The 17,026-nt window shown below is 41.6% G+C and overlaps 1 protein-coding gene across 1 annotated transcript in view; it reads right to left on the minus strand.

Moving 5' to 3' along the window:
• The window catches only part of LOC137334824 (metabotropic glutamate receptor 8), a 202,009-nt gene that overhangs the window by 10,366 nt on the left and 174,617 nt on the right, over positions 1-17,026 (minus strand). Inside the window, exon 8 of the mRNA XM_067999829.1 lies at positions 4,638-4,884. Within this exon, the coding sequence (XP_067855930.1) occupies positions 4,638-4,884 (247 nt within the window). The remainder of the gene's footprint in view (positions 1-4,637; positions 4,885-17,026) is intronic.

Here is a 17,026-nt window from a genome sequence, read left to right on the forward strand (position 1 = left end):
TTCCAGCTTCTCCAGTCTCCCAATATAACTGAAGTCCCTCATCCCCGGTACCATTCTGGTAAATCTCTTCTGCACCCTCTCTAAGTCCTTGACATCCTTCCTAAAATGTGGTGCCCAGAATTGAACACAATACATCAGCTGAGGCCTAACCAGTGCTTGAAAAAGGTTTAGCATAACTTCCTTGCTTTCGTACTCTATGCCTCTATTAATAAAGCTCAGGATCCCAGATGCTTTTTTAACAGCCTTCTCAACCTGTCCTGCCACCTTCAAAGGTCTGTGTACATACACCCCCAGATCTCTCTGTTCCTGTACCTCCTTTAAAATTGAACCATTTAGTTTAAATTGCCTCTCCTCATTCTTCCTGCCAAAATGTATCACTTCACACTTTGCGTTAAATTTCATCTGCCATGTGTCTGCCCATTTCACCTGTTTGTCTATGTCCTCCTGAAGTCTGTTACTATCCTTCTCATTGTTTACTACATTCCCGAGTTTCGTGTCCTCTGCAAACTTTGATCTGATGCCCTGTATACCCAAGTGCAAGTCATTAATATATATCAAAAAGAGCAATGGTTCGAATACCGATCCCTGGGGAACACCACTGTATACTTCCCTCCAGTTTGAAAAACAACCTTGTAAACTTCTATGATTCTATCTGGGACTAGCTTAGTGGTATAAACTGGGCGACATGGACATGTTGGGCCGAAGGGCCTGTTTCCATGTTGTAAACTTCTATGATTCTAACCGTTCACCACTACTCTCTGTTTTCTGTCCCTTAGCCAATTTTGTATCCATGTTGCCACTGTGCCTTTAATCCCATGAGCTTTATTTTTGCTAACAAGTCTATTATGTGGTACTTTATCAAATGCCTTTTGAAAGTCCATATACAAAACATCAACTGCACTACCCTCATCAACCCTCTCCATTACTTCATCAAAGAATTCAATCAAGTTAGTCAAACACAATTTTCCTTTAATAAATCCATGCTGACTTTCATTATTAGCCCATACTTTTCCAAGTACCAATTTATTTTGTCCCTGATTATTGTCTCTAAAAGTTTCACCACCACCAATGTTAGGCTGACTGGCCTGTAATTGCCGGGTTTATCCCTCTCCCCTTTTTGAACAGGGGTGTAACATTTGCAATCCTCCAGTCCTCTGGCACCACCCTCATATCTAAGGAAGATTGTAAGATTGTGGCCAGGGCCTCCACAATTTCCACCCTTACTTCCCTCAGTAGCATAGGATGCATCCCATCTGGACCGGGTGACTTTTCTACTTTGAGTACTGCCAACCTTTTAAGCATCTTCTCTTTATCTATTTTTATCCTATCCAATATCGCTCCTACCTGCTCCTTTACTGCTACAATGGCAGCATCCTCTTCTCTAGTGAAGACCGATGTAAAGTATTCATTTAGTATCTCAGCCAAACCCTCTGTGTCCACCCTTCCTTTGACTACCCTTTTACTATTTATATATGTTTACAAAAGATTTTGGGCCCCCCTTTATGTTACCCACTAATTTATTCCCATACTCTCTCGTTTCCTTTTTAGATCTCCTCTGTACTTCCTGTATTTAGCTTGGTTTTCTGTTATATTATGAACCGTACATTTGTCAAAAGCCTCCCTTTTCTGTTTCATTTTAATCTTTAGTCATCCAGGGAGCTCTAGCTTTGGATGTCTTTCCTTTCCCCCTCGCGAGAAGGTGTCTACTCTGTACCCACCCATCTCCTCCTTGAAGGCTTCCCATTGTTCAATTATTGTTTTGCTGAGCAATTTTTGATTTGATCCTTTTTTAACTCACTGAAATTAGCCCTCCTCCAGTTAAGTATTTTTATGCTTAATTGTCCTTGTCCTATTCCATAACTATTCTAAACTTAATGATATTATGATCACTGTTCTCCAAATGCTCCCACACTGAAACATACTCCACTTGCCCCACTTCATTCTCCCGAACTAGATCCAGCACTGCTTCCTTCCTCGAAACACACTGTTCAAGAAAGTTATCTTATATGCATTTCAGGAATTCCTCCTCCTCTTTGCCCTTTACACTGTTATTATCCCAGTCTATATTGGGATAATTGAAGTCCATTATCATTACTCTATAGTTCTTGCATCTTTCTGAAATTTGCCTGCAAATTTGCTCCTCCACTTCCTTCTCACTATTTGATGGCCTATAGTACACACTCAGTCGCATAATAGCTCCTCTATTGTTCCTTAATTCTAACCAAATAGATTCTTTGAGCCTTCAACTACATCATCTCTTTCCAGTGCGATTATAGTTTCTTTGCTCAATACTGCCACAACCCTCCTTTCTTTCCTTTCCTGTCTTTCCTGAATACCTTGTATCCAGGTCTCTTATTGCCACTATATAATAGTACCATGTGGCGACTTGTGCCTGCAGCTCACCAACCTTATTCACCATGCTACGTGCATTTATGCACATGCAGTCCAAACTCATCTTAGACTGCCTCGCATTTACCCCTTGTATGATCCCTCCTATTTCTGAACTATTCTTTACTCTATTTGTCTCTCCCAGTCCTCTGTGCACCTTGTTTCTCCTTTCTAATGTTTCATTCTGGTGCCTACCCCCTGCCAAATTAGTTTAAACCCTCCCCCACAGCACTAGTTAATGTCCTCGTGAGGACATTGGTTCCAGCTCTGCTGAGGTGCAACCCGTCTGGCTTGTACATCCCTCCTGCCCCAGAATTGGTCCCAATGCCCCAGGAATCTGAAGTCCTCCCTCCTGCACCATTTGTCAAATGACGTATTAACCCTTGTCGTATCTTACTACTCCTATACTCATTAGCACGTGGCATTGGGAGCACCTTCATCACACCGATTGCAGTGGTTCAAGAAGATGTCTCACTACCACCTTCTCAAGGGCAACTAGGGATGGGTAATAAATGCCTGCCTTGCCAGGGATGCCCACATCCTGAGAATTAATTTTTTTTAACGTTTGGGAATAGTTACATGTAAAATGAAGTTGCATTGTGTGAAAAATGGAATTATAATGTATTTTTAATTAGCAGGTCGACTATGTAATAGGCACTTTAGCCTATTGAGCAGAAGTACTGTATTTTGAAATTGTTTTTGTCATGCTCATTCAAGAACAGTGAATTAATAGTTTACAAATACAAAAAGAATTGAACCCTCTTATCGCCTTTAAAATGTTATGCTTTTTTAATGACACAATCACAACAAACTCATTCCAGAAATATCCCGAATGTTTTGCATAATCACTGATAGGTTATACTGGATACATGATTACAAGAATGATTACAAGTCAGTAATCTGATATCATGTCCAACCATGAAAGTGAAGCTCAACTCCTTTATAAATATCATCAGAACTTGCCAATTGGATTGCAATCTTCAAATCACTCCCTAGTACCTGTTATTGTTTGTGTAATAAAGATACACTGCTTAATTTTAATGGGGTAATTTTGACTTTGTGCGATAGTGTAAAATGGATGGTAGATAGTCGGCAGCCCGTTTTACATCACTCCCCGTTTTTATTTCCATTGAAGTCAATGTGCAGATGTAAAACAGGTTGCTGACTCGCTATCACCCGCCTTACATTATCACACAAAGTCAAGATCGATCCCATTGTGTTTGGGTGGTTGGTCTTCTTTCTCTTAGACTATTTTGGCAGTAGTCGTTTTCACATATGTTACCAATGTTGTTCATGTGCTTGTTGTGCAACAATATTGATTGAAGAGGGTTAGCTATTTGCACATTGTTGTAATGCTTGGGCAGATTTACAAAAAAATTGGCAGTTGATAATTGGCAAATTCACAAGATCCTGATGGATGAGGAAGGCCGTTTAATCCATCTTAATTCATCCATCTAGAAAGACCCTCTCTATGCAGCTTACGAAAGAATCAGTTGTGTTTCAGGTGAACAAATAACAGTGGGTGATGTCAATCAATGAGTTGATTTGACCATGCCTAGGATGTCTGGACAGTCTTGGTCATTTTCAATGGCATCACCTAGCACAAGTATACCAACAGCTGATTTGACTGGTCATGAAGAACAAAAAGATGTTGGGAACTTGCTAATCACTACATTTTCTAATAAGTACTTAGAATCATACAGCACAGAAGGAGCCATTCGGCCCATTGCACCTGTGTCGGCTCTTTAAAAGAGCTATCCCAATTAGTCCCACTCCCCTGTCCTATCGCCATAGCCCTGCAATTTTTCTCCCTTCAAGTATTTATCCAATTCCCTTTTGAAAGTTACTATTGAATCTGCTTTCAGGGCATTCCAGACCATAACAACTTGCCACATAAAAAAAATTCTCCTCACTTCCCCTCTCCATGTTTTAAAATGTCTCAGCATTTTTTTCTCTCAATCTTTTCATACATTCATTTTTACAAGGCAGATTTTGGTGCTGTGAGGTATTGTAAAGCTCACAGATACCATCTTAGATTCTCTCAGCCTGTCTACTTTGTGCACTGTGGCAATCTGTGATGTACCGATGACAACGTGATAACCTTCATGCTTTGCTTTGGTTCTGAAATCAAAATGCCTTGCAACCAATAAACTAGATGATATAGAGGCCAGATGACACAGAGTCTTTAAGAGCCCTCTATTTGTGTTCATTTGTGTGCAAGAACAGTGTATGATTAAAATTGTACTTACTGTTGGTTTCAAGGCTTTCACAGAGTTCAGTTTTGACCTCTCCATTTGGTCTGTCACTTGCTTTTTGTGACAGTTTGCTTGACATTGTGGCTACCGTCACCACAGCCTTGAAGCTACGCTTGCGTTTTTGCACATTCTGCTCTGGATGAAAAATGATAATGTAAACCTTAGGCATGTACAGCATGCCTAGAGATACAGAAGCACTTAAACTCATGGAAATAGTAAGGGTTGTTGTCTGAATGTACATCTGCAAAAAAATAAGAAAGACAAGATATTTTAATTGGTCAAGAACCACTGAAGTATACAAACCAAATTCATTACTCCTATCAAACGGACTGTACACTGATTGAACAGTGGAAGGATGTGGTGCATGAAGAATTTGATTTGTTCATACAAGAGGGAACAAATTGCATCACTTATTTGCGAAAACTATAAAGGCTAATATTGTGCCATTGAAATGTTATATAACCTAAAAAATTATTGTTTGCTATGTTAGCATACAAATGTTTAACAGATAACATTGCTTAGTCCATTATTTTAGTGGGTCAAACGGGTTTAATGTCTGTTAAAATCAAAGCCACATCATACAATTCCTATTCTATTATTGTAAACAGTGATTGCAAGGCTATCACTTCTCGATTCTGATTCACTCTTGAAACAAGTTTCAAACCACATTGATGGAAAGTGTGTATCTTTTAGATTTGATGCACAAAGTACTCATCGGAACCCTGTACCCTGCAACAACAAAACAGGTATCTACACAAAATCCTTAGACTTGTATATCTGGTTTTACAGAACCAAAATCCAGTATGAGGCTCAAAGCATTACCCTTCCTTCTTTTTCAGATGCTCACTGGCCTGTTTATTTCCAGCATTTTAGTTCTAATCACTTCATTTGCTCAGTAAAAACAAATTTCAATGTGAATGTTTGTGAGCATCAATTCAGTGCTTTGCGGAGACAGATTACTGACAACATTTTGCCATCAGACAATGTCAGAAGGCTGCCTGCTGCTGCAATGTAAGAAACCAAGAATCCTAAGCCTTTCAACAACAACTTGCATTGATATAATGCCTTTAAAATAGTAAAACATCCCAAGACACTTCACAGGAGCGTTATCAGATATAATTTGACACTGAGCCACATAAGGAAATATTAGGACAGGTGACCAGAAGCTTTGTCAATGAGGTAGGTTTTAAGGAGCGTCGTAAGGGAGGAGGGAGAGGCAGAGAGGCTTAGGGAGGGAATTTCAGAGCCTAGAGCCTATACAGCTGAAGAAACGGCTGCCAATGGAGAGATGAAGGAAATCGGGAAGCACAAATGGCCAGAGTTGGAGGAACGCAGAGTTCTCGGCGAGTTGTAGGGCCGGAGGAGGTTACAGAAATAGGGAGGAGTGAGGCCATGGAGGGATTTGAAAATAAGGATGAGAATTTTAAACTTGAGGCATTGCTGGACTGGGAGCCAATGTAGGCCAGCGAGCGCAGGGAAGGATGGGTGAACGGGACTTGGTGCGAGTTAAGATACAGGCAGCAGAGTTTTGGATGTGCTGAAGTTTACAGAGGGTTTAAGACGGGAGGCCAGCTGAGAGAGCATTGCAATAGTCGAGTCTGCAGGTAACAAAAGCATGGATGAGGGTTTCAGCAGTACATGGGCTGAGGCAGAAGCAGAGTCAGGCGATATTACGGAGGTGGAGGTAAGAACATAAGAAATAGGAGCAGGAGTAGGCCATACTGCCCTCTCGAGCCTGCTCCACCATTCAATCAGACCATGGCTGATCTTCGACCTCAACTCTGCTTTCTCACCCAATCCCCATATCTCTTGATTTCCCCTAGAGTCCAAAAATCTATCCATCTCAGCCTTGAATATATTCAATAAATCAGCATCCATAGCCCTCTGGGGTAGAGAATTCCAAAGATTCACAACCCTCTGCGTGAAGAAATTCCTCCTCATCTTAGTCTTAAATGGCCAACCCCTTATCCTGCGACTATGCCCCCTAGTTCTAGACTCTCTAGCCAGGGGAAACAATCTCTTAGCATCTACCCTGTCAAGACCCCCCAATCTTATATGTTTCAATGAGATCACCTCTCGTTCTTCTAAATTCCAGAGAGTATAGGCCCATTCTACTCAACCTCTCTTCATAGGACAACCTTCTTATCCCAGGAATTAATCTAGTGAACCTTTGTTGCACCGCCTCCAAGGCAAGTATAACCTTCCTTAGCTAAGGAGACCAAAACTGTATGCAGTATTCCAGGTGAGGTCTCACCAAAGCCCTGTACAACTGTAGTAAGACTTCCTTACTCTTGAACTCCAACCCCCTTGCAATAAAGGCCAACATGCCATTTGCTTTCCTAATTGCCTGCTGTACCTGCATATTAACTTTTTGTGTTTCTTATACGAGGCCACCCAAGTCTCTCTGAACACCAACATTTAATAGTTTCTCATCATTTAAACGATATTCTGTTTTTCTATTCTTCCTACCAAAGTGAATAACTTCACATTTCCCCACATTTTACTCCATCTGCCACCTTCTTGCCCACTCACTTAATCTGTCTATATCCCTTTGCAGGCTCTTTGTGCCTTCCTCACAGCTTGCTTTGCCACCTAGATTTGTATCACCAGCAAACTTGGCTAAATTAGACTCGGTCCCTTCATCTAAGTCATTAATATAGATAGTAATTAGCTGAGGCCCAAGGACCGATCCTTGTGGCACTCCACTAGTTACAAACTGCCAACCTGAAAATTATCCATTTATCCCTACTTTCTGTTTTCTGTCCTTTAGCCAATCCTCTTTCCATACTAATATATTACCTCCAACCCCATGGGTCCGTACCTTGTGTAACAACCTTTTATGTGGCACCTTATCTAATGCCTTTTGAAAATCCAAATATACTACATCCACTGGTTCCCCTTTATCTACCCTGCTTGTTACATCCTCAAAAAACTCAAATAAATTTGTCAAACATGATTTCCCTTTCATAAAACCATGTTGACTCTGCCTAATCATATAATGATTTTCTAAGTGCCCTGTTTCCACTTCCTTAATAATGGATTCCAACATTTTCCCGAAGACCGATGTCAGGCTGTTTTCTCTCTCCCTCCCTTCTTGAATAGCAGGGTAACATTTGCTACCTTCCAGGCAACTGGGACCATTCCAGAATAGAGAGAATTTTGGAAGATCATAACCAATGCATCCACTATCTCTGCAGCCACCTCTTTTAGAATCATAGGATGTAGGCCATCAGGTCCAGGGGATTTGTCAGCTTTCAGTCCCATTAGTTTGTCCAGTACTTTTTCTCTCATGATATTAATTGTTTTAAGTTCCCCACTCTCATTTACCCCTTGGTTCCCCACTATTTTTGGTATGCTTTTTGTGTTTTCTACTGTGAAGACAGATACAAAATATTTATTTTACGTCTCTGCCATTTCCTGATTCCCCATTATCATTTCTCCTGTCTCAGCCTCTAAGGGACCTTGCTCTCTTCTTTTTTACATACTTGTAGAAGTTCTTACAATCCGTTTTGATATTTCTTGCAAGTTTACTTTCCTATTCTATTTTCTCCCTTTTTATCAATTTTTTTGTTCATCCTTTGCTGGTTTCTGAAACTCTCCCAATCCCAGGCTTATTACTCTTCTTGGCAACATTACAGGCCTCTTCTTTCAATCTAATAGGAGGTAAGCGGTCTTGGTGATGGAGAGGATATAGGGCCTTTCAAAATGTGTATATTCTCTGAGCAGAGAACACAATGATCATCAGCTCACAGAAAAACTAGCAAAGACTAATTTTAAATCTTAAATCTTCCAATGCAAGTCCTCCTTGTGTAAAATTTCCTGTGCAATTCACACGTTACTTCCCAATGTGATCAACCGCGGACAAGTGTACGTTAATCACATTTCAAAAGAAGTTAATGGCTGTAATTAGACATGTGGAAATATCTCCAATGTGTTGATGAAAGTTGAAAAAAGAAACTAGTGCTGGGGACCTGAAGACAGGAACATTCTGCAAGTTGACTATAAGTTGTTTGGATGCTGAAGTTTTACTTCAAGAATTACAGTGCTCCACATTTAAATAGCTTGTTCTGATTCTAACTGAAGTGAAAAGCATGTCTTTTGGCACAGAACAAATATAGATTATCTATAAAAGTTATTTGGTGATTTGTCATTGTCTGCAGCATCTAGTCATGTGGATTCCACAAATGTATCTGCCTAGGAGCAAACTCTAATGAAGCAACAAGCGCAGTCTTTTATTGTTCAATGCATGAAGACTTAGCGAACCACAGATCTGCAGTACACTTGAATGGTAATGCATTTTATTAACGATGTTTAGATAGCTATAATTTCATGCTATAAAATAACTTCGACAATACTGGAGACACAATTCCTATCCCTCTGCCTTAAGTTAATACTTTCCACCATTTTGTCTTTGTGTATTTATCTTTTCCTTCCTGTAGTTATTCACCTCTGGATAACTTGCTCCATTTCGGAGATTTGGTGAGCTACAAAGTGCTGTTATTCTTGATACCATTGAGGCAGATCTTCAACTTTCCCACCGGGGATAAAACTGGCACTGTGGATCCACTGCCCATTACAGAATCCGTCCGATTAGCCCTTCCATTGATTGCCAATCCACACCACCTGGCAAGTTAAAATCTACCCCACTGACTCGGCCAACAGGAGGTTTTACCTCCTTTGGGTGAGATGGTGTGAGTATCAAATAAAGATACTGTTAATCACTGAAGATGAAGTGACGGAGGCGCCGTCTTTCCAATGAGACATTAAACCAAGGCCTCGTCTGCCCTCTCAGGTGGACTTAAAAGATCCCACTTCTTTGGCCAGGAGTCTTCCCCCCGCACATTGAACAACTTCTAACTCCACTAACTCCCTCCAAATAAAAGATGTCGCTATGGGAACCCGTATGGGTCCTAGCTATGCCTGCCTTTTCTTGGGAACATTCTTTGTTCCAGTCCTAATTATGCCCCCTCCCTCACCTTTGTTCCAGTACACTGATGACTGTATCAGTGCCGTTTCCTGCTCTCACCCCGAACTGGACAATTTCATCATCTTTGCTTCTGATTTCGACCCTTCCCTCGCCTTCACATGGTCCATCACCGACTCTTCCCTTACCTTCCTCGACTTCCCTATCTCCATTTCTGGGGATAGGCTGCCAACCAATATCTATTATAAGTTCAACGACTCCCATAGCTACCTTGATTACACTTCCTCCCACCCACTTCCTGTAAGGACTCTATTCCATTCTCCCAGTTTCTTTGACTCCGTCTCATCTGTTCTGACGATGCCACCATCCACACCAGTGCTTCTGATACGTCTTCCATTTTCCTCAACCAAGGATTCCCCTCGACTGTAGTTGGCAGGGCCCTCCACCCTATCCGTCCTATTTCCAATGCTTCTGCCCTCACTCCCTCCCTTCCGTCCCAGAACCATGATAGGTCCCCCTTGTTCTTACCTTCCACCCCATTATCTCCACATTTAGTGGATGCCATTTCCGCCACCTCCAGCGCGATCCCACCACCAAACACATCTTCCCCTCCCCTCCCCTCGCAGCATTCTGAAGGGACCGCTCCCTCCGTGACACCCTGGTCCACTTTTCCATCACCCCCAACACCCGCTCTCCTCCCCACGGCACCTTCCCGTGCGAGCACAGGAGATGCAACACCTGCCCCATTGTGAAACAGCGGTTTACTTGTACTTCTTTCAATTTAGTATACTGTATTCACAATGCGGTCTCCTCTACATTGGGGAGACCAAATGCAGACTGATCGCTTTGCTGAACACCTCCGTTCAGTCTGCAAGCGTGACCCTGAGTTTCCGGTCGCTTGCCATTTTAATTCTCCGACCCACTCTCACTCTGACCTCAGCCTCCTACACTGTTCCAGTGAAGTTCAAAGGAAGCTCGAGGAACAGCACCTCATCTTTCGATTAGGCACTTTACACCTTCCGGATTCAACATTGATATCAATAATTTCAGTTCATAAACACTGCTCCCATTTTTTCTGACAGTAGATGCCAGTAATGGTTCTGCAATTTCCATTTACAGGTCCTCTAGACCCACCTTTTGTTTCTTTACTTGTCCCATTACCACCCTCCTTACCTTGCATCATCATCCCTTTTGTCATTTAATCACTCCTGCACTCCACCCCATCACAGACCTTCCCCTTTTGTTCTTTCCTCCCCTCCTCTTGCTCCCCCCCAACCCCACAACTTTGCCTGGCTCTGTACTTGCTTACAAACTGTTAAATCTTTAACTTCTTCCAGTTCTGATGAAATGTCTTTGAACTGAAAGGTTAGCTCTGTTTCTTTCTCCACAGATGCTGCCTGACTTGCTGTGTATTTCCAGCATTTTCTGTTTTTATTTCAGATTTCCAGCAGCCGCAGTATTTTGCTTTTGATAAAAGAGCCCACGGTACTATTCAAAGAGCAGGGGAGTTTTCCCCGGTGTTTGGGTCAATATTTATCCCTCAGCCAACAACACTAACAAAAAACAGATTACCTGGTCATTGTCTCATTGCTGTTTGTGGGATCTTGCTGTGGGTAAATTGCCTGCTGTGTTTCCTACATTACAACAGTGACTACACTTCAAAAGTATTTAATTGGCTGTAAGGCGCTTTGGATGTCCTAAAAGATGCTATATAAATGTAAATTATTTATTTCTTTCTTTCTTTCTTAATATTGAGGGCCAAGGACCTAACAATAATGCATTATTATTTACAAAATCCTTTAAAAAAATGCACAACCTTACTGTCTTCATGCTAAGCTGCAGATTTCTCATGAACTATTCATGGCATCATCTGGAGAGAACATCTGTGTCCCACACTCAACGACGCTATTACCATTTAAATTGACCTAACAGTGCTCCAACTTCAGGGTTTACTCTCAGCTTAGGAAGTACACGAGCTACTGTGCAATAAAACTATAGGATGCATTAATATTGCAAAACTGCTTCCTGCTGTGGACCTGCAATCCCAGTGTTGCTTCAGGAACCGCAAGCAGAGTTGTTTGAAGTGGCTGTTCATGACTATTGAGCCGGCAACAGTACCTTCCTAGATGGCCGAGAAAGCTCTATAAAGGCCAGTAGTCACAAAGCCACTTGGAGAACCATCTCATACCAAAAAAAGCCCCTCAATTGCACCTTTTCATTTTGTTTTTGGGATTTCAAGTCGCCATACAGTTCTTTTTATCCATAACGTACTGAATTCAATGAAGCAGGTCGCCAGATTAGTGATGCATTCTTAAGTATTTTTCTTTTTTTTTTATTCTTGTACTGAGCCTCAAAATTAACACTTTATTCTCACGCCATGATCTTAAAATTAGAGCGAGGCCATTCAGAAGTGAAATCAGATTCACACGAAGGGTGAAAGAAATCTCAAACTGTTTCCCCCAAATTCTGTGGATACTTGGACAATTGGAGATTTCAAGTCTGAGATCAATAGATTTTTGTTAGGTACCTTTACCTCTGGAGTCCCCTCCTATTTCTCATCTACATGCTGCCCCTCGGCAACATCGTCCGAAAACACAAAGTCAGGTTTCACATGTACGCTGATGACATTCAGTTCAACCTCACCACCACCTTTATCGACCCCTCCACTGTCTCGATTTGTCACGTTGCCTGTCTGATATCCAGTACTGGACGAGCAGAAATTTCCCCCGACTAAATATTGGGAAGCCATTGTCTTAGATCCCTTCCACAAACTCCGTTCCCTAGCCACCAACTCCATCCCTCTCCCTAGCCACTGTCTGAGGCTGAACCAGATCGTTCATAACATTTTGCATCTTATTTGACCCTGAGATGAGCTTCTGACCAGATATCCGCTCCATCTCCAAGACCGCCTACTTCCATCACGCTCCTCCAATTCTGGCCTCTTGCGCATCCCCGATTTTAATCGCTCCACCACTGGCGGTCATGCCTTCAGCTACCTCGGCCCCAAGCTCTGGAATTCCCTCCCTAACCCTCTCCACCTCTCTACCTCTTTCTCCTCCTTTAAGACACTCCTTAAAATCTACCTCTTTGACCAAGTCCTAGTGCCTCCTCTGTGTCAAATTTCTTTACAACAGCGCCTACACTTAAAGAAAATTCTTAATTGGCTGTAAAGCGCTTGGGACATCCTGAGGTTGTGAAAGGTGTTATATAAATGCAAATTCATTCATTCTTTAATAATCATAATATTAAGCAGGTGTGCGCTAAATGAAGCACTAAAAATGAACTAGACCAATTGTTGATCTAGGACAGTAGAGAGAGATATAGGTCAGAGGTAAGAGAGTGATGACAAATGGCGATTGCACCATAGATTTAGATAATCTAAATGGCTGAGTCAGCCGAATGGCCTTTTCTCTTTCCAACATTCTTATTTAAGTTTTTAGAAGGACCTTAATGGTGGGATCATTCTTCCTCTTATGTTACTCTTTGCGATTTCTTTTAAAACACATGGATTGTACAAATGTATATGTTCCAAATTTTTATGCACACAGGAGTTCTTTCTTCAGTCAAGACAAATGTGCCACAGTCAGACAGGGGAATGTGAAGAATTTTGTTTTGCCTCATTAGTGTTCCTCCACAGACCCCATGCTCATAGCGGTTGACTGATAAGGTTCCACAGCAGAGGTGCAAATAGCAAAATCCACATTCACAATTTCAGGTAAATTCTAATAGTAATGTTTGGTGAACTGCAGGGTAAGTGAAAGGATATACATCAGTATCACCAGGTGCAATAGTGGTTAGCAGTCTGCGAGTCCATTGAAAGCTATTCCAATGTTTTGGACTCATAAGTCCAGTAGCTCCAGACATATACATTGGTACATTGAACCTCATACTTTGGGATTGATGTAGCCATTTAGCATTGGTGGCATGCAGGGATGATCTCCCATTGCACCACTGCAGCGTCCAGTGGTTTACTTCACTGTGTTGACCCAGGCTCTGAACTGAGGATGGAATTTTTCCTCATTATGCTTTGTGTTTTTTTAAAATGATATTAACCCAAGGATACCCTAAAATAAAGACTCCAATGGAATTAGTATCAGTGGGTCTCATCATCCTTGATTCTAGGATTTTTGATTTTCTCTTACTGGAGAATAAGATTGCAGGAGCAAACAATGATTCCCAAAGCTTATTAGAATTGGGCTGCTCTTTCACTTTCTATATTCATTGATAACCTGACATTATTGTGGGACAGCTAAACAGATGAAATGCAATTTGTGATGTAGGACTAATCCAATGATAAAATAGCAGCAATTTTTGGACAGTAATGCACAGATTACTGTCTTTCAGTAAGAAGTGAACATCTTTTACCTGTAATCCTTAGGGAAACTTCTTAGCTCTGCTTCTATTTGGAGCAGACATTGAGAACTGATGGGTGGATATTGGTTCTGCTAAAAAGGTCAGCTAAATCCTTATTTTTTTAATATAGATAAGCTCAGTTCTATTCAATTAAGTGTACCCCAAATTAATCATGCATTTGGCGTGAGGATTAAAAAAAAAATTCTGCAGAAGGAATAAATATCAACAGTGAGTGTTCTGTAATTCCTTTTGAGAAAATATTGGCACAAATTCAACTTTAGGCTATACAGATGTGACACAGAATCATAGAATTGTTACAGCACAGAAGGAGGCTATTTGGCCCGTCGAGTCCATGCTGGCTCTCCGCGATAGCAATCCAGCTAGTCCCACTCCCCCGCCCTATCCCCGTAGCCCTGCAAATTTTTTCCCTTCAAGTACTTACCAATTCCCTTTTGAAGGCCACGATTGAATCTGTCTCCACCACCCCCTCGGGCAGTACATTCCAGATCATAACAACTCTCTGTGTAAAAAAAATTTTCCTCATGTCGCCTTTGGTTCTTTTGCCAATCACCTTAAATCTGTGTCCTTCGGTTCTTGACCCCTCCGCCAATGGGAACAGTTTCTCTCTATCTACTCTGTACAGACCCTTCATGATTTTGAATACCTCTTTAAATCTCCTCTCAACCTTCTCTGCTCTAAGGAGAACAAACCCAGCTTCTCCAGTCTATGGACGTAACTGAAGTCCCTCATCCCTGGGATCATTCTAGTAAATCTCTTCTGTACCCTACCTAAGGTCTTCATATCCTTCCTAACGTGCGGTGCCCAGAATGAGACACAATACTCCAGTTGTGGCCAAAGCAGTGTTTTATAAAGGTTCACCATAACCTCCTTGTTTTTGTACTCTATGCCTCTATTTATAAAGCCCAGGATCCTGTATGCTTTCTTAACTGCTTTCTCAACCTGCCCTGCCACCTTCAACAATTTGTGAACATATACCCCAAATATCCCTGTTCCTGCACCCCTTTTAGAATTGTACAGACACAGTGTGGCAGTACCACATACAGTGTGAATGAGCAAGAGCAAGTGGTTACAATGAACAGATTCAACTTCAACAATCCAAACAAGAAACTTCGCCAATGTTTTACTTTTTTGTTTTCTTTAAAATGGCCGTGTCTTGCCAGTTTTCAGCCTTACTCATTCATATCGCCACTTTATTTGCCCCAAGAAAACATTGGTGGGGATTTTGCGGCATTGGGACACTATCAGGGGTCTCGATAGAGTAAATAGGGAGAAACTGTCTCCACTGGCTGAAGGGTCAGTAACCAGAGGACACAGATTTAAGGGAATTGGCAAAAGAACCAGAGGGCAGATGAGGAGAATGTTTTTATGCCGTGGATTGTTATGATCTGGTATTCACTGCCCGAAAGGCTGGAGGAAGCAGATTCAATAGGAACATTCTGAAGTTAATTAGATAAGTACTTGAAAAGGACAAATTTGCAAGACTATGGGGAAAGAGCGGGGGAGTGGGACTAATTGCTTAACTCTTTCAAAGAGCTGACACAGGCATGATGGGCCAAATGGCCTCCTTCTGTGCTGTACGATTCGATGATTTTGCAGCAGTCAAGAGTATAAAACTCCAAGTGAGGAACGTGACAACATTTGAGGATTGTGACTATTAAGGCCTGTGGCTTCCACAGTTACGGCCCAGAACTTCTGTGGATGTGAGTTTAGATAAAGGTTATGGGCCAGAATATTAGATACCAGCTGGCGGTGGATGCTTTGCTCTGAATCGAATGTCGATAGTCGAAGAAGCAGTATGAAGTGGAGGGAAATTAGTGAAGGACTTGTAGTTTCAACAAATTGTTTCTGTGTGTTGTATTGGTCCAATTAATGTTGACAACCTCAAACAGCCTCCAGGCACCCGAGGATTTTAAGAGGGTTTAGATAGGAGGAAGGGTACTCTTGTGTTATAATTTCACTGCTGCCTCTGGCTGCCATGTTTCCTCCTTTGGCCTGGAAGCACCAAGTGTTTCTCCAGGGTTACCATCAATAACAGGGTTCTTGAATGGCTACTTCTCACCCTGGGTTTGAAACAGATTGATCCAGAGCAAACTAAAAAAAAAAATTCTGTTCAAAGTTACATGTACAAATTGAAAAAAATAATCATTGTTCCCTTCCTTTATTTTTGGCAAGCTGAGATTTTATCCTAAACAAGTTGTCAAGTTGAAAACACAGGGGGGTAACTTTAGCCTGCACTGCTTGGGTGACAATCTGGTGGAGCAGATGACACACCCATCCTAGAACCCACCAGAGATGCATTGAAATGAGGTCCGTTCAGCCAGTTCAAGCAGTAAAGTTGAATCTTACCCTCACTGTTTAATAAACTTATAAAATCATAGTGCAGGACTCAATTCAATATCACTTGATTAATGGTTTGACTTCCCGGAATACAACTTGAGCAAAGCAATAAGACTGAAGAATGTGGGGAGCAGTTTGCAATTTGACCATTACTAACCCAAGGACAGCATGGAACAGTAGCTAGAGGTTACAGTGACCATGGCTGCGACAGTTACTACTCAAAGCTTCAACCAATGCCTGCACTAAGTGGAATTTCCAAAAGATCCCACAGTTCTACTTTTTGATCACAAGTCAGAACTTGCCCTAGATCCTGATCCTCTCAGTGCCGTTAACTCACAAGCTGACCAAGCACAAAACATATAATTCTTCCCTGTGGTTATTCATCGATCACACGCAGTCACATCTAAATACCTTTGTCTATTTTCATCGAGGTATTAACTTGCATGTTTTAAGACAAGAAAAAATTTCCTTCAAAAATAAAAAGGTACAGTTCCAATTTGTCTACAGCAAGGTCCCTAAAACAACAATGAGATAAATAATCAGTTGTTTGAGAGATAAATGTTGGCCAGGACATTGGGAGAACTCCCCTGCACTTCTTCAAATCGAGCCATGGGATCTTGTACGTCCTCCTGAGAGGAAAGACGGGTCCTCGGTTTAAGATCACATTTGAAAGGTAGCGCAGCACTCCCTTAGTACTGCAATGAAGTGTCAGCCTTGATTACGTGATTAATTCTCTGGAGCCTGAACC

The sequence above is a fragment of the Heptranchias perlo genome, chromosome 18 (assembly GCF_035084215.1).
Source record: "Heptranchias perlo isolate sHepPer1 chromosome 18, sHepPer1.hap1, whole genome shotgun sequence".
In the NCBI taxonomy this organism is placed as follows: Eukaryota; Metazoa; Chordata; class Chondrichthyes; order Hexanchiformes; family Hexanchidae; genus Heptranchias; species Heptranchias perlo.